The sequence below is a fragment of the Pagrus major genome, chromosome 5 (genome assembly GCF_040436345.1).
Source record: "Pagrus major chromosome 5, Pma_NU_1.0".
In the NCBI taxonomy this organism is placed as follows: domain Eukaryota; kingdom Metazoa; phylum Chordata; class Actinopteri; order Spariformes; family Sparidae; genus Pagrus; species Pagrus major.
In genome coordinates, this window is record NC_133219.1 from 23,846,071 (window position 1) to 23,869,530 (window position 23,460).

Below are 23,460 nucleotides of genomic sequence, written 5' to 3' on the forward strand. Positions count from 1 at the left end.
ATGGAGACTTTTACTCCAACTATCACCCCGGAGACTCAAAAGCTATGTGTCTTTCCAGATTGATGTCCCTGTTCATCATTAAATCATTCACAGGCCTCGCTGTCGACAGCTGTTATTATTTTTTTAATTCAGCAGAAAATGGTTTTCTGTTGACACCGAGGTCTGTGGATTATCATGGATGACAAGATAACAAGCACACTGTGCCTCTGCAGATATGCAGAGGCACAGCTTTCGAGTCTCTAAAATGTCATTTTGTGAATGGTCTGAGCACCAGAGATAAAAGTAGAGTCTCACTGATGGGACCGAGCACCGTAAGTACACCATGGCTAAATACCGCTGGAGGGGACATGTTTTGTTTTCTTGTGATTTGTGTGAATTGCCCCTTTAAAGAAAAATTATAGTGGGATTCAAGGTTAAAGAAGTATTACATTGTGTATTATTAAGTAAAGGAGAAGCTACATGCCTAAATGCTGATGCTACATTTCCAGCCATTCACAGTTAAATAAACGACAGTCACAGCTCCCACATGCATCCCATTCATGGCTGTAAGCAGGCCATCCTGACACATTTTCACTGAGTGTATTTCTGGACTAAAATCAAGCTACATATTAGAAGCTCACAGGTTAAGCTCATCCTCGCCAGGCATACAGTATCGGCGCAGTGAGTTGGTCGCAGTGCCATTAAAGTGTTTTTTATTCCGTTTCTGTTTTTCTAGTCAGTAAGTGCAAAGCTATATTCAGGCATTGTGCTTCAACTGTGGAGAAAGCTGAATAGCAAAAAGGTTTCTGATGTAAGCGGTGGTCAGTTTAAATGTAGAGTCAATTAAGGAGAATTACTGTTGAGTCATAATTTCTAGAAATAAAGAAAAAAGTTTGGACAAAAGAGTGAAAATGTTAACTTTCTGCATGAGTGTGAATGAGAAATAACTTCCAGAATGAATATTTGATATACCCTATGCTTCTAATTAAAATGGACGTGATCTTATCATTTAAAACAAGGCTGCAACTAACGATTTTTGAAAAAACAGCAAATCTCTTCATTTAAAATGCTGGAACACCATATGTTTGACATTTTTGCTTAAAAAAATAGTTTCCAATTACTTTTCTTTCAATCCACTAATCGATTAATCATTGCAGCTCTGAGGGCCACAATATCTATAAATGTCTGTGCTGTCTCTTGGTATTTGTCCAACTACTTTGAAGTAAAAATGAGCTGGCATTTCTCTTTCTGTCCGGCTGCAAGATTCAACCCCAGCCAGTTTGACCAGTGCTTTATGGAACAAAGCGTTTGGTCTCTAGAGGATAAATTGTCTGATTAGCTGAAATAAACTGAGAGAATTCCCCCCAGGCAGAGGAAACATTTGAGGTTAGTGTTTGTGGCCCTGCACTGATCTGAGTTAAAATATCTGAAACTAAACCTTGTTAACCTGGGGTTAGAAACATGGGGATGCATCTATCAAGTCTGGAGTGGCTCGCTCTCCTCACCCGCATTCATTACTGGTCTTTGGAGAGCATTGGCCAGGTGGAAAGGTCACTGTGTTTCTCGTATATTACTACTGCACAATTAAATAATTCTGCCGATTTGCGTCAGCACAACTGGAATGATCAAGATTTTAAAAAATGCCACTTAGCACTAGATGCAGCCCCAAGGGGTGTTAGAAGGTGAGAGGTATCTGTTAGGCCAGGACAGGCTAATCCTGGTCCTGAAGAACGAGACGGTGCACAGGCTTTGGCTCCTGCCATCAACACAGCGTTTAAAGAGACTTCTTTAGACCACACTAAACCGTGATACATACTAAAGCTTGATATGTGAAAACCTACCAAACTAGTGCACATATTGAATGATTTCACATCAGCAGCATCCATTATCCTTAGAGAGCAGCAGCTAATTTTTATTTCCATGGTTAACAGGTAGCAAGTGTATTTCTTTATAATTTGTTTTTTAAGCCTTTATAGTCACAACTTCATATCACTGATCAGAACACAAAGCTTTTTGTTCAAAGCCCCGGATAATAGTAAGCTAAATCCACATTTAGTCTCTTCCTTATCTTCATATTTCATGATTTTGTTTCTGCTTCACAGCTCAGAGTTTTTAAAATGGGAATTCATATTAACTCAGACCAACGAGACCCGGAGGATAATTTAGAAACTGCTGCAGGAGATAAACTCAAAATTCATTAAAAAAAAACATGTTGTGTTGGTGCTGAAGTGGAACAAAAGCCTGCACACACCACGACAGCTCTCCAGGACCAGCAGAGCTAGTTAGGCCGTACTCAGTCTACTGTCCATGCTAGGTTCCTACATCAGAAACCTGAGAGATCAGTTACAACAGAAACAGACAGAACACATAAGAGAAATAAAAAGAGGGCCAGAGACCGTCACCTTCGCTGCAAACTCATCAACCTGGAAAAGAACCCAAAGAGACGACCCCGCGTGACCTCACATGTCTACAGGTCAACATTACAGGACATCATGATGGCCAGAGGGAGTTCACTGGCAAATATACTTTACTACCATTACTTGAGAAAGCCTTTCTCTCCACCTTTTTGTCTCAGCATGTCTGTGTGAGCTAAAAATTCTCTGTGTGATCTGTTTTTCCAATACTATTGTCCAGGTCTCACCTGTCAGGACAAGTTTCTACAGGCAATTAAACAATCTAAAAAAAATAAACCAAGTTTAGTACACAGTAAAAATGCAGTTTGCGCTAAAAAAATATACAATAATGGAACCTACTTTTACTTTAAGCAAAAACTACAAATGAACAATAAAAAATATGAACTCTTTGTATCGTTTTTCAGTGGAGTACTTACCTTCGTGAGGTACTCTCTCATGACCTGGATGAAGTACGGCATGGCAAAGTCCATGATGTTGTGCCTCCAGGCCAGCTCCAACACCACGTCAGGGTGCAGCAGGTCATAGGAGGCGAACAGGCAGGCGGCGAAGCACTCCTTCCTGCCCTCCTCCAGGAACCACTGGAGCAGAGTCTCTGCCAGCTCAGCATCCTTTGACTCTGCAGCGTACAGCATGGCATCCTGGGAGAGACAGAAATACAGTGGGTTTAAAGTTTGAGAAGTTGTCTGAGCAATAAATTCAGTTTGCCCGTGTATTTACAGTATCTCTAGATATATCTGTCTACAGAATAAACAAACAAACACTGCCCTCTACAGGAACACGGAGGTACATGTGTGAACACTGTGTTTGTTTTCTTACCTTGTAGAGTTTGTCCTTCTTGCAGAGCTCCACACTCTGTCTCCAGCGGTTGTTGCCCTTATACAGGTAAGCAGCAATACGTCTGAACTCAATCAGTTCATGTTTCTCTAACCTCTGAGCCAAGCCAATGGTATCAAAGTTGTCATAGGCATCGATGGACGCTCTCAGGCCCTGTGGATAGCACACAGAATGACAAAATGTTACGTCACAGAACAAAAAGAAAGACGAGTGATACAGACACCAGTTTGTTTCTTGTTACTCGGCCTCTACAGTGCCACCTAGTGACTTCAAAAGATATTGGTCATGCTTCATTTAACAGGTTAAAGTTAAGTTAAGTAGGTGGTTTTATACATTTCCAGGAGCTGGTTTCTGCTTAACTTCTGCTGATTGTGCCATTTTAATTTCCCAAACAATATTCTGATCATTTTCAATACATTCTGAGGTAATTATTATTAGGAATTTCAAATATGCTGCTTGATAATTACCACTGAATTTTTTACCCAGTTTCTGGACCTGTAAAACGAAGTGCTACCATAATATTACATATGTGAAGAGAACAGCCTCGAAAACCTTTACAATATGTTGAGTGTTGAATAAAACTGAAACAAACCAGTTACTGAGAAAGTGTAAGTCAATTTTCATCACATTATTTTGTCTACTTTCAATGATCAACATCAAACAGACCTGGTAGTCTTCCTCCTCTGTCAGCAGGTTGTTGAGCGCTTCGTTGACGGACTTGTTGTTGTGACTCTGGACCGACCTCAGGTAGGGTTTGACCAACTTCAGCTGATTCACCTGGTCAAGCAAAAACAGCCCAGGTCATATCATGTCAACTAAGTTTGTAAGTGCGTACTAAACGTAAAGAGAATATGCTAGACAGATGCCACTTCAAAAACAAGTAAAAAAACAATGAATACTAGATGTTTCTTTTTTTGTGATAAACAATATCTCACTTGAAATATTGTGTCTAGGTAATAATATCGTATATCAAGTGTAATGAGATATTTTGACCAGAAATTAGACAAATTTCAAAGATTTAGAGTTATTGCAGTGTACAGAGGGCTTCAATTCACCGAGGTTGACCTCGTGGTTACCTTGCTGAAATAGGAGACCGCTCGGCTGTGGTCGAGCCGCGGAGACAGAATGGTCAGCAGGTCATTCAGTAAGAGGGGTTTGTAATCCAGGTAGAAGGAAAGAGATTTATAGTACAGCTCCACATTAGCAACCTGAGGAGAAAACGTGATACATATTCAGATCACAAAAAGTATAGATGTTTTATAATAAACAGGTCAGTTATAAATGCTACCAATTACCTTAGCTATAATGTCTTTGAACAGCCCTTCTTTCCAGGCGTCTGTCGGATGAGACATCATCGTGAGGACGGCGTTGTCGAACTCCTCATATTTATCGTAGAGGAAAACCAGCTCTGCCCATAAATGAGACTGCTCTGCTGCACGAAGGACCTGGTGAACACAGAAAGCACAGAACAAAGTCATTCAGGATTCAAATTGAAGCACTCTTTCACTCAAAGTCTTGTTTGGTAAAAATCACAGCCTCAAATAAGGTGTGTTTGGGGTAAACAATGAATTTTTTCATGCCCCTTTTCTTAAAATGCTTTCTAGAAACAGAAAACACCTTATTAGATCTCACTAATCAACAGCCAATGACGTGACAAATGAAAGCAAACTCAAAAGATAAAATAGACAACGAATGATTCATATTCTAACAATCCTACAGTGGTATCCAACATGTGATCAATCAACAGGTTAAAGTGCAAATATGTGAGGAATATTGACCAATAGAGGCACTACATCTAAAATAATCACATTTTTAAACATTTATTCAAGACAGTAATAATTTTCATTCAAGGATTTTATATCTAATTTTATTAATAATTAAAGAAGTCTTTTTCATGATGCAATAAGTCAGCACAGTTTCAGAGACAAAAAAAACAAACACAAAAACAACTCAAGGAGTCATCTGTGCACAATATTACTTTCTTTCCAGTTTGCTGGTGAGAAGCAGAAATCTTTGCAGAGTGATAAATCAAAGGATTTCACGCCACACAAGCAGCCTCCTCATGTATGATGAACTCTTTGATTTATTACAAAAGATATAATTGTCTTCAAACACACACACACGTATGCTCTACCTTTGGGATGTTGACTCTGGACCAGAAGAGCTCCAGGTGCTCCCTCATCTTCTGAGGTTTGAACTTGGAGTAGAGGATGGCGAGCTCGGTGAACATGCCCATGTGAGCGCGCTCCAGTCCCAGCGCAGCCTCCAGCAGAGCGATGAGCTCCTCAAAGTACCCGCGGTCCTGATAGTAGCTGATCAGGTCCTCCAGCTCGTCGGCGTGGATCACTATGTGAAGGCCACAGATTTGTGCCAGACGAAACTCCTCACCATCCACACATGCAAAACACACCTGAGGACGGGTAGAGATGAGAGTTACCAAGTACGTTTTGTTAAATGTCAATAGAATAATTGATCTATCTTTCCTTTTTCTAAATGGTGAGAATAATGTATGAAATCTGTTCGTGTGCCAGTTACCTCCTTCCATGTCCGTGTGCTGTTGGCTTTCCTGGCACTGTCCACGGCTGCCTGGTACTCTCCAAGGTGGACAAGTGTCGACGCAAGGCGAGCAAAGTTGGACACGTTGTTGTACAAGAGCTTGGCTGCTTCATACATCCCCTCTTCATAACATCTATCGCCCACCTGGAGAGGCAGAGGCAGAGATAGATATGCAGTGAGTGTTCAACATTATATTACAGAACAACATGCACCTTCAGCTACAAAATCCTCTCAACACCACAGCTGTGGTGGTGTTCTGACCTGCTGTATGTGAGCATTGTTGGGCCCACTGACAAACTCTTCCAGCTCAGCCAGACGGTTCGTTTTAGCTAAAGCAAAGATCAGCTCCGTCTCCACGTACGACTCTCTCGCTTTCTTTCGAGCCATCTGGAGGAATTTAACCAAGTCTTCCCAGTTATCTGCGAAACACAAACAACACCTTAAAGATGAACTCAGATCAATGGCACAAGAAAGACGATCAGTGTGAGCTGCTGGTGTGAAGCAGAGTTCTGCTGCGGAGCGGAGGCTTACTGTTCTTGCTGGCGGCGTTGACCACCTCCATGTACGCTGACGGGTCAACGGCTTTAATATACGAGTCAATGGCCTCCTTGACCAGGTCTCTTTGCAGCTGAGCTCTGCCTAACTGGCTCCACACGGCAGGTTCATTACAGCGCTCTGCAAACTCATAGGCACGATCCAAGTTCCCTATGTGCTCTATCAGTACCTGGAGAAATGAGGAGAGACATTGAGACAAAACACCACAATCTAAAACTCTTACATATTGCACCTTTAAACAGTAATACAGTGTGTCACCTGTATGGCAGAGGTGTTGACGTCAAACTTCTTGAAAATGGCAAAAGCTTCTTCAAAGAGCTCGTTGCTGATGGCAATATTAGCGATGTCCGGAGCATCATAGTTGTCTAGCCTGTTAATGTACTCCATCACACGTGTGCGGTCTGCCTTGATGGCCGTCAAAATCAGAAGGTTCTGGAGGTTTCTGGGAAAGTAACCGGACACAGAGAGATTATTTAAAAAGACGACAAAATGTATTGTGGCAAAATTATTATGACTGCTGTAAGGCTGCTGTACCTGTGCTCACTGAAGACGGAGTTATCAAGCACGATCTTCTCCAGCAGCTCAATCAGCTCATTGGGCAGGTCTGCAGTCATGAAGGCCTTGACTGTGACTGACACTTCCTCTGGGTCCTGGGTCTCTGACAGAGCTGTCTGCACCACCTGAGAGGAGGCAAAACAAAAATAAACATAGAAGTACAGCACTCATCCACAGGAGTGAAGAGGACAGGAGTCGCAGGACACCTTACCTGGTCGATGAGTTGTCTTCTGAAGGGATTGTTTTCTTCTAACACGTTCGCCCAAAGCTCTGGATCTTTCCGTCGTACCAGATATCGAGCCTCACTCTTGAATAATGAGTTCTCATTGCACACCTGAAAATAAAAGATATAAAGCGGTTAAAGATTTATTTATTTTAAAATCATTTCAGTGATCAACTAAATGTGATCTACGCACTTTGATGAGCTCCAGGTCGCACTGTCCTCTCTCATAAGCCACACAGGCCAGGTGGGGGTCTCTCTTCTCGCAGTATTTTCCGACCACAGCGCTGTCATAGAACGGGTTCTCCTTCAGGAAGCGCTCGGGTGTGTTGTTGCTGTCAATGTAGATCTTGGCCAATGCATTGTGGGTAGCTGGCTCCTCACATCCTTCATGGATACGAGACTCCAGCCATGGCAACAGAAGTTTCAACCTGTGAGGTTAATGGAAATAGCAAACTTCAGCAAATAACATTTAGAAGAAACCTTTAACTTGCATGCATGGTTGTAGTTGTAGTGTGATGCACAATAACAAAACTAGATGGCAGTGTTGTGCATTCAGCAGCATCAACGTAGTCATGTTTACTTAGTCACATTCACATTTTTCAATACAGAATGGAGATTTGCACTGGAAATAGCTTCAATGGATGAGGAACAATCAGTCTGCAATATGGAGCTATCCACATATAAACAAAATCAGTTGGAAAGCAGCTCTTCTGAAAAGCCCAGAGAGAATCAACTAAAATACATTTATTTCGGCTTCTGTAGTGCAAAAAAACTGGCAAGCAAACACAGAGTAAAAGACAAACACAGGAGCCTGCATATTCCTCATATTTATTTATGACCATTTTTCAGCCAGTTCTGTTTGTTTGTTGATTTATGGACATCAGATGGCATTATAAATATTTAAATTTCTGCAAACAAGGTGCCTCTAACTTTATTTCTGTTGATCCTCTCAAGCATTATCCAGAAAGAGAAGATTATTATTCCAAATAGGTGTACTTCTTGACTGCTGTGACTTGAAGATCACCGGTCTTACTTATAAACTGGCCTATTCTGTCATTACAAGACAATATAAGGTGTAAAGTGTTTCAAGCAGACCACAAACATCTCTTGTGTAACCGTAGTCTCTTGTAATCACTACATCAGAGAGACGGATTCTATTTTTGCAGTTGGTGCCAATCCTTCCGACACACAAGTATTAATCAGGTGTTGCATCCAAGGTGACATAGAGGATGTTCACATTTGGTATCAACATGCGTCCTGTGTGATCTGATCACCAAGTACGCCGCTTTACACCCGTCAGTTCACCCGTGTCCACTTCTGATGGGATCTCACTTCCCTGCTCTACATGCAAATAAACACAAACATCAATGGAAAAAATGAATATGACGTTTTTTACACAAAGGAAGAAATATCTTCACGTATAGCGTTTGCCGAATTAACATGAAGGCCCAAATAGTTTGAATTTGCTATAGACAGCGTTTTACTAAGTTTATAAAATAAAATAAGGAAGTCTGGGGATTCTCCACTGGTTTACCATCAATAAAATGTCATTCATAAATTTTGTGTAAATGCTAAACAGTATGTTCAAACAGCTGCTAGATGTTGGCACTGATGGTTTATTACAAAGAAAAAACAACTTAATGTACTGAATTTAAAGCTGAATTTACAAGAAGGCAATAATGATTTTAAATATGTTGTAACAAAGTTTTTCAAAGTTCTCGTTAGGTTTCTCCTCCCTCATTGACTCTTAAAATCACACAATTTGTAAGGGAGTCTGGGGATATTGCGGTTACCAGTATAATGGTTAGTTTAAACGGACAGCGTGTTGCTAACATTGGCAGGTTAAGAGAGCCCAAACGCTACTTTGCATTACAGTGAATCACATGTAAATCAGGCAGTGTGTAATCCAGTCTGCCTCTTGTGGCTCCTTCCTCTTCTTCTTGTTTTGACATCAGTTGAGTAGCCTTCAATGTGGCCCAGGATACATGTGCGTACGCACTGCTAAAAGAATGTAGTCGCATGCATCCCATACCAACTCTGAATGTGGTGAGCGAGCAGATCTCAAACACGTCCTCAATGTGTCCTGGGGGTGTTCACACCTGTCCACTTTTGATTGGATTACTCAGGACGCGTGTTTATATTAAATGTGAACAGTCTCATAGAGAAGCAACAACAAGAATGATGAGTAATAGTGGAAAGCATTGATCGTTTACCTGTTCCTCTTCTCCACCTCCTCCACCAGCTCATCAGTGGAAAACTGCCCTCTGACCACCATGATCAGGTTCTTAATGACGTCCTCAGCACAGTCCACATCCAACAGGCCACCTATCACCACTGGTAAACGACTAGGGTTCACCTGAAAACAAGTGCGACAAATTCTAAATGAAGACGTCAACATGGAGCTAAAAAAGACGCAGATTAAGTAATAATAACCAGGTATTAAGTCTCAGCCGTTGTCTTGATCTTACTTTCTGTACGTAGATTTCAATGTACTTCTGTAGATTGTTGCGGTAGAGATAGAGCACCAGATCATGGACGAAGTCAAAGCGATCACACACAATGATAAGAGGAAGCTGGTCTGTTAGCTTGGCCTCCTACAGACGGAAAAAAAAAACATGATTAAATGGATAATCACAAAATTGCTGCTGAATGATAAAATCATTAACACTCAGGATCTTTTTACCTTGAGGAAGTTTTTCACCCTCTCCGAGTCATAGCAGTTGCTCTCTCGACAGATTCTCTCCACTTCTTTGATCTGGCCCGTTTTACAGGCAGCCTGGATGTACTTAAAGTGAACATCGGGCTCCTGGCTGAAATTCACAATCGACCCAAGGAAGTAAAACAAGCCTTGGATAGAGACGGCAGGGGAGAAACAACACAAAGGTCAGCTCAGTCTTTGTTCACTTAAATGAGCAATTTTACCATTTTTGGACAGCCTTTAACTTTGCTCTCACTCAGCCATCCTCTGCAAATCTAGGAGAGGGAGCCAAGATGGCGTCTGTATAACACATCTGTCATGGTGTCTCCCAGACATTCAGCTCCAAACTATGGATTTTTAACTTTTAAGAAACAGGCTTTGCCCAAGTCTAACAAAGTAGCCTATCTTAGAACGTAAACATGATGCAGATTGTTATGTTATGTTACATTTCACTGGCCAATTGCTGCAGGAAGAGGTTCAGGGAACAGCCCGGTCTTACAAAATTAGTAAAGGTGATCATAATGTTGAGAATTGGGAAATTTCTGATTATTGATTTTTCTGCATTGAAACATAATCTTTCCAGAGAAAATCTCAATGTATCCAAGTACTGATTTTTTTCCCTCCACCCCTATTTAACACGTCATCTTGCTTTAATCCAACATGCACCAAGTATGCACTCATGTGTGACACCTACCCTCATAACTCTTGAAGGACTCAAAGAGCTCCACTAACGACTGAGTCCCCAGCTGCTCATGATACTTAGACGCTACCTGGACACACAGCTGCAGGTTCTGCCTAATGTTGGCCGACAGCATGGCCCTTAAACACTCCAATGAGTCTTCTACTGACAAAGAGCCAAAGAAGTTCACCAGCCACTAAAAGGAGAATAAGAATAAGAACAAAAAGAAGCGAGGAAGTGAGACAGCAGGGCTCCTCAGAGAACGATTTTCACAGGTGTGACAAAGCATCCACAGGCATACCTCAGGGTTGAGCAGATGCGTGTGCACCACGGCTCGTTTGATATCATACAGATCGGTGTAGTGTTCGAGAGCTCTCTGCAGCAGACCTGCCTTTTCACACAGCTGAGCTACGTGGGCACGGTCATAATGGGTGAACATCTGGTTCCCCAGGATGGCATCTGCTACCTGAAAAAGTTCATTCACACATGAACACACAAATCATGTTCAGTGTTATCACAGGTGAAGCTGCTTTCTGTAATCAGGACAGGCACTGCAGTCTGGATGTTCACCTGGGGGGCGTGTATAAGATTCATCTCAAGCAGACGTGTCTGTAAGTGTCCTTCGGCGGGTCGGTTGTTCTTTAGAGCATCCAACAGGAAGGAGGTGCACTGCTGGATCAGGTTGCCCTCCATGAACACATCTACGATCTACCAAAGGGCAGGAGAAATAAAAACAAAGAACAAAAGTAAGGAAAAAATGTTAGTTTTTGTATTCCTACCAGCATTGAATCCTGATTTGAGTTAGCGTGCGTGGTGAGATTAGAGTCACACGCTATTAATAATCACAAGCCCAGTAGCCAGATGTTTGTACTATTCATATTAACAACATCTGTGGAGTACACAGGGCGCGCGTTAGAAGCATCAAGTCATCAAAATCTCTGTTTGAGATTTGTTCTGCGCAGAGTGGTGATGTGGCTTAGAAAAGGAGGAGGGGGTCACTGACTCAGTGAATTCCTGACATTGCTGCCACATCTGGAATAACAAAGATTGGAGGCTCCCACACTGGGCACTTTGTGTGTTTGCATGCATGTGTGAGGGTAAACGTGCAGATTTTGAGTGAGTGAGGTGGTCATGTTTGTGTGGGAGTGTCACCTGGTTGATGTTGGCCAGCGGCTCCTCGTCTTGGACCAGCATCTGGGCAAACTGCAGGCCCTGGTCTGGGTTGACACGCATCACATTTCTCAGCAAGAACACCCAGTCAGGGGTGTAGCCCACCTGCAAAAATACATATAAATGCAATTCTCAACTTAGTAATAGTGAATTCACATAAATACAGTAATAGACACATAGTTTAATATTCTCTACTCATTAAGCAAACTCTCAAATTTACAATAAACTTTCTAACACAATATGTTTCCATCCAAAATGTTCACGGATGGGTAATGTTTTAAAGTCTTATTCACATTACATTTAGTCACATTCACCAACTTTAAACAGGGGAATAAAAAAGGATAAGTTTACCTTTTTAGCATACAGCACTATCTTTTGAAATTGGCCAGTCTCAGCGAAGCACTGGATGACCTTGTTGGGGACGTTAGCTCTGAGGTACACACTAAGAGCGAGGGTGGGATCAGAGGCCTTCACCAGGTCTCCCAGCTCCTCTGAGCACTCCAGCTACATCACATACACAATCACAGGTACCAGTTGTGAGTCAATGATCGTTGCTTAGATGATATGACAGGTTAAACATCAGTTTTAAACACCAGCCCTACCTTGTCCTCCTTCAGCCATTTCTCCAGCAGTTGCTTGCGGCCCTGCTGCAGGACGGGCCTGCACAGCTCCAGAGACTCAAACTTGTTGAGCTGGCCCTGGTCCAGCAGAATACCAAAGTACTGCAACAGTGGAGAGGCCTGACCTGGCTGGGCCGGGACACTCTGAAACTTACGGATGGTCTCTGCCGTCCGGAGGATGCCCTGAGGGGAGGAAAGATCGGGATGAATGGAGGAATTATGGGAGCAGAAAAAGTGAAAGAGTATTTGGATTAAGTCTTTTGAACTAGAATTTCATATTTACTGCAGCATGATAATATACAACTCCTTTGACAAATATCTTTATGACATCATTGAGACACTGAATCACAGTGGGCGCAGCTGGTATAGTTTTTTAAATCATCAGTAGAAGAATACTCTGTATTCACTGTTTTTTGATATTTTGCCAATGCACCTGCGGCGTATCAGGATGTGCAAACACTACATTCAGGTTTACCTTGGGAGCTGATGCAGCAACCTTTGCAGCCTCCGAATAACTTCCCTGGGCGAACAGGGTGTTGAACTTCCTGGCAAACACCTCCTCCGCCCCAGCAAGGTTTGACCTCACAGCCATCCTCAAGGCAAGATCAGGGTTCTGCAGGACGTTGGTGGCGTAGTTGACAATGTTTTCCTCTTCGACGCACACTGACAAGACCTAGAAACAAAAGAGTAGATGAACATATTCAGTAGATGAGGTCATTACTTGAAGTGACGTACTTCCCGTTTACTGCTAGTTTCTCACCTGTCCCTTCTTGTTGACCCCAATGATTCCCGAGGTGGCTTCATGAGGAGCCGTCACAAAGATGGTCTCTGCACTGATTCGGTTCATGTAGATACACACTCCAGACTCCAGGTCGTACAGGTGAATGTAACCGTACTTTGTGATCAAATATATGACACCGTGCTTGTTACCGATCTGAGGAGAAGGACCAGAGGGAGAGAGAATTTAAGCATTCAGCAGTCGACTTAAGTTTACTTAAAACTAATGAGTAGCAGGGGTCTTTTCTTACCTGCATAGCTACAGGAAAATCTGTCTGGGCCTCTGGAGGGAAAAACACATCAACTGCTTTCTTAGCAAATGGCTGGTTTCCTGCAGCTGGCTGACCGACTTCAATGATGTGCAACTGGAAGATGAAAGCCCACACGTTCACAGAAATGACCACAGTGAAGTAAATATGGACATGAAGAACAACAGAAGGGAGTCCCTGCACTTAAAAGGAATAGTCTGGGCTTTTTGAAGTGGGGTTGTATGAGGTACCTTTTCATAGACAGTCTATTACCAACAGTAGATGGCAGTTGACACAGTTTTAGAGAAGCAGTCATAGTACCGCTGCAGAAAGCAAAGCAGTAGTCCACTATATTCAGTACATTTTCACCACTTTACCTTGCCATAGACAGGTTTTTCCCTCAGAAACTAAAGCAGCTATATCCATCTATATCTCTTCATATCAGCCAGACAAAAACAGTCATTTTACCTTGCAGAAGATTAGATTTGCCTGTCAACCACTGCCTTGATTGCTTTATTTGTTTGTGTTATTGTGTTAGTTAAAAGTAAAGTAAAATGACTGTTTTTAAAAACAGTCTGGTGGCTTTTCCATTACAAATGGCTGTCTGGCAGAAAGGTAAAGTAGACTTTCAAGAGGTAAACATACATTTAACTTACACATAACTGCTTTTGATTTTTTTTTTTTTTTTTTTTGGTGGGCCTTTTTTTTAGGTGGCTAAAATACATTTTGCTGCTTCCCCCATCCACAGCACTACACTGTCTAGCTTCCTACATCGGCACTCCAGCTGCTTCTCAAAAGTAGGGGTGTGTCGACCACCATCTACTTGAGGTGATACCCTGACTTTGGATACAGCACCTCATATGACCTGACTTTTCAGTCAGTTTTCTGCCTTTCTTGATGTCAACAAGCATAAAGGCTGACTTTCTGTGCCATTCTTTCTTCAGAGACTAAATACACTGATAACATCATAAGTGAATCCTTGAGTACTATCTGGGGGCCCTCACCTTTCCTCCAGCCTGCGAGCGTACAGCAAAGCAGAAGAGGGTGGAGGGTTTGGCATTTCCCTCCACTTTGAACTCCCCGAAGGCAGCAGCGTGGCCCTCGATGGGCTGGGACACTTTCCTGTCGACAGAATACAGCTGCATCGCCCCAACCACGCGGTTTTGCTGCAGGACAAAGAGTTGTTAAACACGATTAGAGAAAATGATCTCAGTGTGGACTTTTGCTAATTCCTTTCAGAGATTTCAATCATGTGCACGTCAGCTGTATGAGGCACGAGTACACATGTTCTTGAGTGTTTCCTACCTGTGCAGAAATCCCGATCAGCAGCAGCCACTTCTGTTGTTCATCAGTTCTGTAGTTGATGATCTGACATCCCGCCAGACTGGCGTGCCGGTCGAACACTTTGGTCGGTTGGGAATCCCCCTCCATGCTCCAGTGGTAGACAGCCGAATCCGTCACCAGCGCAACAGTGTTTACCGATATCCACTTCCAGAACATGACCTCCTCTGTCATCGTGTGAGCCTTCACCTTACTCTTCATCTCAATGTTGAAGATCTGCAGTGTCTTGGCAGCTAGGGAACAGAGGGAACAAGTGAGACAGGTCGAGAGAGCTAGCAAAGAATTTAAAAGTGGAGATCGTGAAAGTAAACTTCATGATAATTTATTACCTCGATTATAATAAATACATGATATCTTGTTACGAAATATCATGTATTTACTGCCTGTACGGCATTTAATAACTACGACCGCTTACAGACTGTATTACATTTTCTTCTAATCTCTGTTCTGTTTGCGTATTAAAAGAAAAGAAGAACACATACTGTAACTCTTGTTGGTGCCTCTTGTCCCAGACTACAGTCTCACTGGCCACCCATAAAACCTGATTTAAGAGGACAGCTCACAACTGCACACAGTGTGGAAGTATTGTTCCAAACATAAAGAGTGGAGAGCTGATTTTCTGAAATGTAGTCTTGTATCTACAGCCCATTCAGTTCACCCAAATTATAAAAAAACAACATTTACTCACCTACATCTTGTTATCTAGCCAAACATACTGGAGATGTTTGGTTTTATTTGTGCAGGTTACAAGATATCTCTTTCTGAGATTCCTCAACACAATACAGTTGAGAAAAATTTTGTTTGTGGAGCTTACAGCAACGAAAAAGAACAATTTAAATGTAAGAAACAATGTAGCTGTTACTATGAATGATTTACAAACCTCTATATGAACAGGTTCCAATGGACGCACTTTTGAACTAACAGGATTGCTCTTTATTGGGAGCACTTATTCAGAGAAGGAAGCTTTTGGCAGCATGTTCTGTGGATTATTTAGACTAGCAGAGACATCGATTCTCTATAGAGGTGGTGGTGCTGAATTTTAAATGTAACTATTGCAGTTCATCGCTGTGAGCACCACAAACAAAATGCTCTTATTACCTGCACTTCAGTAGAGAATTAGTGGAAAGACACAAATATCTTAAAACCTGGGAAAATAAAAACTATGTGCACAGCTAGAGGACAGAGAAAGTCTGTTTTTTGTCATTCTGGTTAAGAGTGTTTTATAGGCCAAGGAAGCACCACCCTGTACACAGTAACCTGGCTAACACTTACTGGGTGCAACTGTACTCTGCCTAAAGAGAGCAGACAGCGGCTTTACAGGGACAATTCACCCAAAGATTAAAAAAACAAACAAAAGAAAGCCATATTTATCCTCTTACGTGTATTGCCATTTATCTGTCTAGAACATTTTGCTGCAAGCTATCAAGTTTTGGAGATATCGACCGTAGAGATGTGTGCCTTTTCTCTACCGAACTACACCTTATCACAGAAGGAAACGTACATCTCCTCAAGGACGAGAGGCTCGTGCTCGGGGATTCGGAAAGAAAACAGTCCCTACATGAAACTGCTCACAACAAGGTCGGTGGATTATCTTGAGCTACCAGATAACCAAAGTTTTGTGGCGCTTTGTGCACCACAAGTTGAGTGCAAAGTACTTCCATTGCATTCAAGAGAAGACACGATCTATTATCTCCAAAACTTGGCAACTCACACCAAAAAGGTCTACATAAATAACTAGCCCCGCAGTACGAGGACAAAATATGCTTTTTACATTTTGGGGTGAACCTTCCAAACTTCTAGATTCTTCGGGTTTGAGCCCGAATAACCTTTATGAGCTTTAGAATAGACCCGGTAACAACATCCATTCACCGGTAAAGTCACAAAGTAAACAAACAGGTGAGGTAATGCATGATTCATGTGAATATTGAAGCTGTTATAGTTATAATGATACATCAATGGCCTCCCTTATACGCAGTAAGGATCTGAATGTTGATGGCTGCTGGCACACGCTCACACAGGCGTGCAAAGACACAAACGCTGCCCCGACTCCTTTTAGTGTGTAATATGTGATGATGCATACCACACATACACTCTACCAGCACACAAACAAGTCATGCTAACACACGTATAGTTCTCATAAAAGTACAGTGAGTGGCAGCAGGTTAGGTGAGAGTAGGGGGCGTGATACTGAGGCAATAGAAGTCATTTCTAAACAGCTGTCTGTCTTTTGATTGATCGGGGATCAAAATAGCGCTGCGTACTTGGGAGGGGTTTGTGGAAAGCTTTTATGAGAGAGACATGGCTACTGTGTCATCACAACAGAGTGCCAGACGGGTAGACAGACGGAAAGCAACTCACCGTCTGAGAAATGACAGAAAGCAAGGGAGAAAAAAGCAAAGTGTCAATCAGGTAAGAATGAGAAGACACAGACAGACCAGAGGGAAAGGGCAAACAGGGTCATATTATCCTCAGAGGGAGAGAGAGAAGCATTACAGGCAAATCATCCTGATCAGCGCTTGTGTTTGTGCTCTAAGGGCAAGATTCAGTGGCATAAAATCAATCAGCACAACCAATTTAGTACATTCAGGCAATAGAAGTGAGTGCACTCTACATATTTACAGCATTGATGGAGCATTAGTCATTGTATGACCAGAGGCATTCCCACAGCAATGCTAGTAGATGGCTAAATCTGTTCAAACTAATAACAAATAAATAGTATCAATGCCATGCAGACTTCACTCTGGGAAATTAAACAGCCATAATAACCTCAGCTCTTGGTATAAAGCCACTAATAATACCAGCACTGCCAGCAACTGTTTATTTCTCTCACAACGAATATGGCAATGCCTGAATGTGTTGTCCTGTGTCTCAACATATTTACATAGTCTTACCTTTCAGGGCGATGACTTTGCTGGCGGGGTTCATGATGGCACTGTCGGCAGAGATCGGCCTCCTGATTGGGTTGGTGGGGTCGGACATGTCCACGATCACCACCTGGTTCTGCTCACCCACCTTCTCTCTGATGCAGATGAACTTGTCTGACTCCATGGTCAGATAGCTGAACCCAATGTTGGCTGGGTTCACGCCCATGTTCTGCAACTGGAAACACAAAAACAACAAAAAATAATGTTGTTAATGTGTCAATAATTATAAATTAGTAACTGGTTTATTTAATAATGACAATGGACACAGTGTACTAGCTGCCTGTAGGAAGTAGCTCAGGTGGTCGTGGAGTTAAGTGGCCCGTAAGTTAGCTGAGCAAATGGGGAGAGGTCACCGCGGGCAACAGGGCGAACTCAACCGGCGTCCCAGGGAACACTGCTGGACACCAGAGTGAGACTAAACACAGTCTCTGAGACCATCCGACTCCACTTTACCAAGGATAGACTATGGTGGTGATTTACAAGAATAAAACTCTAGGGATGAGAAGACACAACACTCTCACATCTGTTACCTTAGTTTAGCATAAAGCTTGAAAGCAAGAGGGAGGAGCTAGCCTGGATTAGTCCAACAGTAAGAGAATCCATGTAGCAGCTTTGATGTTTTGTTGTTGTTGTTTTTAACTCTAATCTAATATATTGTAAATAAATCACAATCTATTTATCATTAGTTATAGATGCTTCCAAGGTGGTGTGATAGTTGTTGACAAAAACTTGGATAAACTCTTTAAAAAACATCCAAGTATCTGCTTATAACTACATTATAGTAATTTTAAGGGCGCTACAATAAACATAAAGCTGTAAAAACACTGGAAAGGATGACCTATGAGCTAAGGTTTTGATGGCGGTCAAACCAAAACACGTTAAATTATTAAAAGCATGGAAGACTTCTCGTTTATAATGTGCAGACAGTTTCCTACGTTTGGACTACAAGTAAAACAAGAAGGCAGTATTCCAACTTCACGGAGTCGAAGACCTCGGAAAGAGTCATGTCTCTTTCACGGCAACAAAAAAAATGCAGTGGGAAAATATGTTCAGCACCAGCTGACATTTGCCTTGCAGGGGGGAAAAAAAGCAGCAAGTAGCGGACCAAAATGGTGTTTTTCGATTAAAATAGCAGCAGGTCTGCTCCAGTTTTCCAGGGATACTCTTAAAGGTTGTTTTCCAGACAGGCGGTCTGGTGGCACAAGGAGCCAGAGAACACGCGTGGGCACACAGCGGACAACAGGGTGTTAACTCAACAGAGCTTTATTTTACACTCTTATTATAGCTGCTAATAGTCTCCTGAAGTTACTGAAGAATTTTGATCTTAGATGACAGATTTCTTTTTTTTCCCATTCACTGCCATTATTGTGACCATCATCATGTTGAGATTTCACTGAAGTACAGCATTACTTTAGTTCAGCAGGGCCTGTAATTGAACCCTGACACTGCAGTTAATTCTCTATGTAAGCAACCAGCTGTGAACAAGTTTAATTATCAGTAGATTATTCAGCCTTAACCAAAATCCCCGATAGAGATCCACCAAAACTAAGAATAAATTAGATTTTTTTTTAATAAACCACCGTCAGCTAATCAGATTCATTATTCAGTATATTTACTTTTCTAATGAGAAGAAGTCCCAACGCTAAAGAGCTGATGTCAATTCCTGCTGTGTCAAATCTTATCAGAACTAAATCCCATGAAAAACACTCCACCAAGGTTAAACAGCTGAACAGAGGAATGATTGTGCACATTGTCAAACTAACTGTGAACTGAGAGGACAGACCAAAACACGCTCTCTCCCTCTGATGACTGAACTGACTGCATTATGCAGTCTGAGGCAAGCGGAAAGGAATCCTTATGCTCATCACAAGGACTGCACTATCCCGCAGTTGGCTGGTAGAGCCGGACAACAAATCATGACCGCTGAGCCATTTAAATCATGTCATCTACAAAACAGGAAGGATGTAGCGCTCATCAGTCGGGGGTGGAAGAGGGGATCCAATGAGAGAAGCAAAGTTCTTTCATTAATTACATCCCAGAAATAGCATTTTTAGATTTTCCATTACACTACACACGGAAGATCATTTAAAGCTGAACTAATCAATATTTTTTTATACTGACAGTGGATCAAATCACAGTTTTTAATGTGTGAGGAGTCTTCAGTGACAAACCCACAGAGAATTATCACCAAACTCTGCAGTTCCTCTAATGCCGGGATCAGACAACACGAATTCAGGCCAATTTTCACACGATTTAGTCCGATTATGAACGTCGGGAACGACGAACGGAAGTGTAGTGTAAAATAACTGAAGAACAGTGACGCTGCATCTGGGACGCTCCACGACAACCCGAAGAAAAGTCTAGCATGTCAGAATTTTTTGTATCTTAAGAAAAATGAATCTACGTGTTCCTCTATGTTGACCAACAGGATGACAGAGTGCTCTGACGCTTATATGTAAACATGGCGAAGAGGAAGAAGGATGCTGCGGTCAGGTGGAACAGTAGATGACCAACTCGTTGAGCTGTGGCAACAATACCCCTGCCTTTTTGATATTTCCGAACCTGTGATTGCTTAATCTGACTTGGTGACCATCGTTAACAGCATAAATACTGTGTAGTCTGATCCCGGCATAAGGGAGCTTTTCAACCAAGGAGCCATATATCAGGGCCGCCTATTGCTTGCTCATGCCAAGGACAAGATAATCTCCAATGCACTGAGTTTGTATTATTACCTAATTAATGTTGTAAGTATCACCTTCCTGAATTTGAATACTTTTCCCAAAACTACATTGTGTACCTTTAAGAGGATCCTTTTGGGCCCTCTCATGACCCAGGCCCCGGGACAACTGACCTGGTGTCCCCCCGCCCCCCCCCCCCCCCGTCGGCGGCCCTGCATATGCTGCACTGATTTATCTGTCGAACATCAGTTGTGGCTGATATTCACGTTGCTGTCTGCTATTGGCCTTTCAGTAATTATGATTACATTCACCAACAGCAGTGGCCGATGTTTCTTATGAATAAAAGCTAAATTGTTTTTCATTCATTTCTATGATCAAATTTGTACTTTTTAACAAAGATGACTTTAAAACGGTTCAGTTATTTTTCGGAATGAAGACTTCTTTGTTTCCCTGGCACAAAAGGGGTAATAAATAACAACAATGAAAAAAGGGAGTTCATTGTATTGGTTTTATGACCAGTAAACTGCATTCTCATCAGCCTTATGGTAAGTATTAATTAAATGCATTTTTTAGCTCTAAGCTAAATCATACTGCAGTGGTATGATCTTTACTGTCCACATGAATGAGTCTAAACGAGCAGAAACAAGAGTTCCATAAATGTGAAGAGTCGCTGCTTCTCTCTTGATTTTATTGCACTTGAAACAGAAAATGTTTCGGATGTTTTGGACTGCCAAAATAAACAATTCAAGACTTTGCCTCTCTGAGAAACTGTGATGGGAATTTTGCACTTCTTTCTGACTTCCTATAGACCAACTGTTTATTCAAGAAAACAGCTTCTAGATTAACTGATACTGAAAATAATAATTTGTTGCAGCTTTGCACCATTTTGGCTGTTTTATATAGGATTTTAAATACATTATATACATTACATACATTTAGTTTTTTGTTGTTGTTGTTGTTGTCTTTGCTGCAATGATGTTTTGCTGTGAAGCTCCAGAATAGGTTTGTGGACTATGAAACTTCACCTGACTTTCCATCAACATAAGGGTGAGTAGACAATGACTGAATTTTCATTTTTAGGTCAATTCTGATTGGAATAACCAAGATATCTGGAGCATTTCTATACTCTATACTGAAATAGATATTAATATAAGAAGATATCCTAATTAATATTGTAATAATGATTTCAATCATACCACTCAGCCACAACTCAATGTACACTTGGAGTCTGTGAAGTTGTGGGGACGTGCAAGATAAAGGCCTCTTACAAACTGCCACAGAGAAGACCTGAGGGAGGATTAGAGCCATATGCTGCATCTCCTCAAGACTGCCAAAACTATCTCTGGGAGGAGTGGGGGGGGACCACAATAAAGATAGTGGGGGGAGAAGATAAGGACAGGAGTGAAAGGAAGAGCTGGAGACACAGTCCAGCATCCTGCTAAAAACGAAGGGAGGGCGGGTGTTGGCAGAGAACCAGTGTGAAGAAGAAAAGCCAGAGTGATAAATGTACCTTTTCTGAGGAATGAAGAAGGAGGGATGAGTGCTAGGTCTGTACAGTGCAGTTCCAGTAACACAGGCCTTTGGCTATATAAGGTTCAGGGTGGGGCAACTGACTCACCGGAAGAAAACCCCCCACACTCCGTCTCAGTAGAACATTCCAGACTAAAATCACACTTAAACTACAACCTCCTGTTTCCAGTGACCCATAAACTATGTCCAGTAATACATTTTTCACATACACAGATTCCTAGTAGTCCTCTTGCCTAAACAGCTGAGATAAATAACCACAAAAACAGCATTACGATAACAAAGGCAGCTGAACTTCACTGATGATACAGCGTTGACGGTATTTGGTGAGTCATAGACTGGGTGGATGCATTGCTGAGACACTGACACGTTGCATCAGCAGATGAGGGTTTTGGGTTCAGGAAGAGATAACACAAACAATCAAAACTGAGGAATGAAGCGAAAAGACGTGGAGGTGTTGCTATATGTAATCAGAAAAATCTTAAGGCTGCTCTTATTCATGTTTTATAGTAAAAACCTTAGCAAATGAATAAGCAAAAGCAGTGTTTCATAGTGTCTTTCAGCTCATTGTTTTGGTCTTTTGCCAGCCTGCCAAGCTGAATAAACCGAGGACAAAGTTAGTGTGAGCTGGTGAACATATAGTGAAGCATTATGTCGTTTAAGAGCTTGATGTTTCCCTCAGGAGGCGGTGAAGACCAAAACAGAGCTAAAAATATGAGACAACTCCAAATAAATGTTTGCCATTTAGCAACGGTAATAATATTTCACTGTTGTGTTTAGGAGTTTGTATCTTACTGCCCACAAAGGGCCACAAAAAAAAAAATCAATGTTGAGCTAATTAGTTGATTAATTGATAAAACAAGCAACAGAAAATTATTTTAAAAATCAAAGAATCACTTCAGTCATTTTCCAAGGAATATTGCCAGAAAAACACTAATTCTTAGTTAAAGGATTTGATGCTTTTCTTTGTTATGTATGACAGTAAACTCAATATCTTTAAATTGTGAACTCCTGGGAAAAAAAAATCTCACATTTTATACAAAACAATCAATCAATCATCGTCACATTATGCAGAAATTGGCATTTTGTGCGATTTGGCACCCCTCAGTTTCTGAGTTCAACACCACTAAAATAATAAATACAAATCCAAGGGCCATAACATGTACAACTACAGACACAACTCATTTTGTTAAAACAATGTTATGTGTTGCAAACTTCATACTACATAGTGCAGAAACAAGTGATAGGGGGGCGGAGTGGCTCAAACAGAGTCACCATTCACCCTATTACAAGACACTGTACCATCAACATGATTTTGAAGCTGTTATTTTAAGGTAAAAAAAAGTTACATAATGTTGCTTTAATTAATCGTAAATGACAGTAACCGTTAGCTGCTGCCTGAAATCAGTTACTGCATCTTTAACTGTCTATGACTCATTTAACATAAAGCACTGACACAATGTGCATATTGTGTGTATGTGTGTGAATGACTGCTCTTTCAATGCATTCATGATGAAGTTTTGGTGACCAGCCACTGCTCACAGATGTGTTCTGGTAGACTGTTCTGTCATCCTGCTTCCTCTCCTGATGTGATTTGCAGGACTTAAATAGGGCCTGCTTACCTCATCTGCCTATCACATCCGTTGGTTTGACGCGGTGGCATCATTTCATCAGTACAGATA

At 41.7% G+C, this 23,460-nt stretch overlaps 1 protein-coding gene across 2 annotated transcripts in view; it reads right to left on the minus strand.

The window, feature by feature from the left end:
- The window catches only part of cltcl1 (clathrin, heavy chain-like 1), a 30,192-nt gene that overhangs the window by 3,679 nt on the left and 3,053 nt on the right, over positions 1–23,460 (minus strand). Inside the window, exons 2-30 of one of the 2 annotated variants that reach the window (XR_012178813.1) lie at positions 17,541–17,748; positions 14,614–14,882; positions 14,313–14,474; positions 13,312–13,425; positions 13,044–13,217; positions 12,759–12,956; positions 12,266–12,466; positions 12,015–12,167; positions 11,646–11,768; positions 11,064–11,201; positions 10,795–10,959; positions 10,509–10,689; positions 9,800–9,963; positions 9,585–9,710; positions 9,330–9,472; positions 7,310–7,544; positions 7,105–7,227; positions 6,873–7,018; positions 6,597–6,780; positions 6,315–6,507; positions 6,045–6,202; positions 5,763–5,927; positions 5,362–5,637; positions 4,523–4,672; positions 4,304–4,435; positions 3,894–4,004; positions 3,210–3,380; positions 2,810–3,031; positions 2,231–2,310 (exon numbers count right to left, since the gene is read on the minus strand). Coding sequence is in view for 1 of the 2 variants with exons in the window: in XM_073466948.1 (XP_073323049.1) it covers positions 2,810–3,031; positions 3,210–3,380; positions 3,894–4,004; positions 4,304–4,435; positions 4,523–4,672; positions 5,362–5,637; positions 5,763–5,927; positions 6,045–6,202; positions 6,315–6,507; positions 6,597–6,780; positions 6,873–7,018; positions 7,105–7,227; positions 7,310–7,544; positions 9,330–9,472; positions 9,585–9,710; positions 9,800–9,963; positions 10,509–10,689; positions 10,795–10,959; positions 11,064–11,201; positions 11,646–11,768; positions 12,015–12,167; positions 12,266–12,466; positions 12,759–12,956; positions 13,044–13,217; positions 13,312–13,425; positions 14,313–14,474; positions 14,614–14,882; positions 17,541–17,748 (4,785 nt within the window). In the remaining variant the exon portion in view is untranslated. The remainder of the gene's footprint in view (positions 1–2,230; positions 2,311–2,809; positions 3,032–3,209; positions 3,381–3,893; positions 4,005–4,303; positions 4,436–4,522; positions 4,673–5,361; positions 5,638–5,762; positions 5,928–6,044; positions 6,203–6,314; positions 6,508–6,596; positions 6,781–6,872; positions 7,019–7,104; positions 7,228–7,309; positions 7,545–9,329; positions 9,473–9,584; positions 9,711–9,799; positions 9,964–10,508; positions 10,690–10,794; positions 10,960–11,063; positions 11,202–11,645; positions 11,769–12,014; positions 12,168–12,265; positions 12,467–12,758; positions 12,957–13,043; positions 13,218–13,311; positions 13,426–14,312; positions 14,475–14,613; positions 14,883–17,540; positions 17,749–23,460) is intronic. The other variant, XM_073466948.1, reaches the window with a different exon arrangement.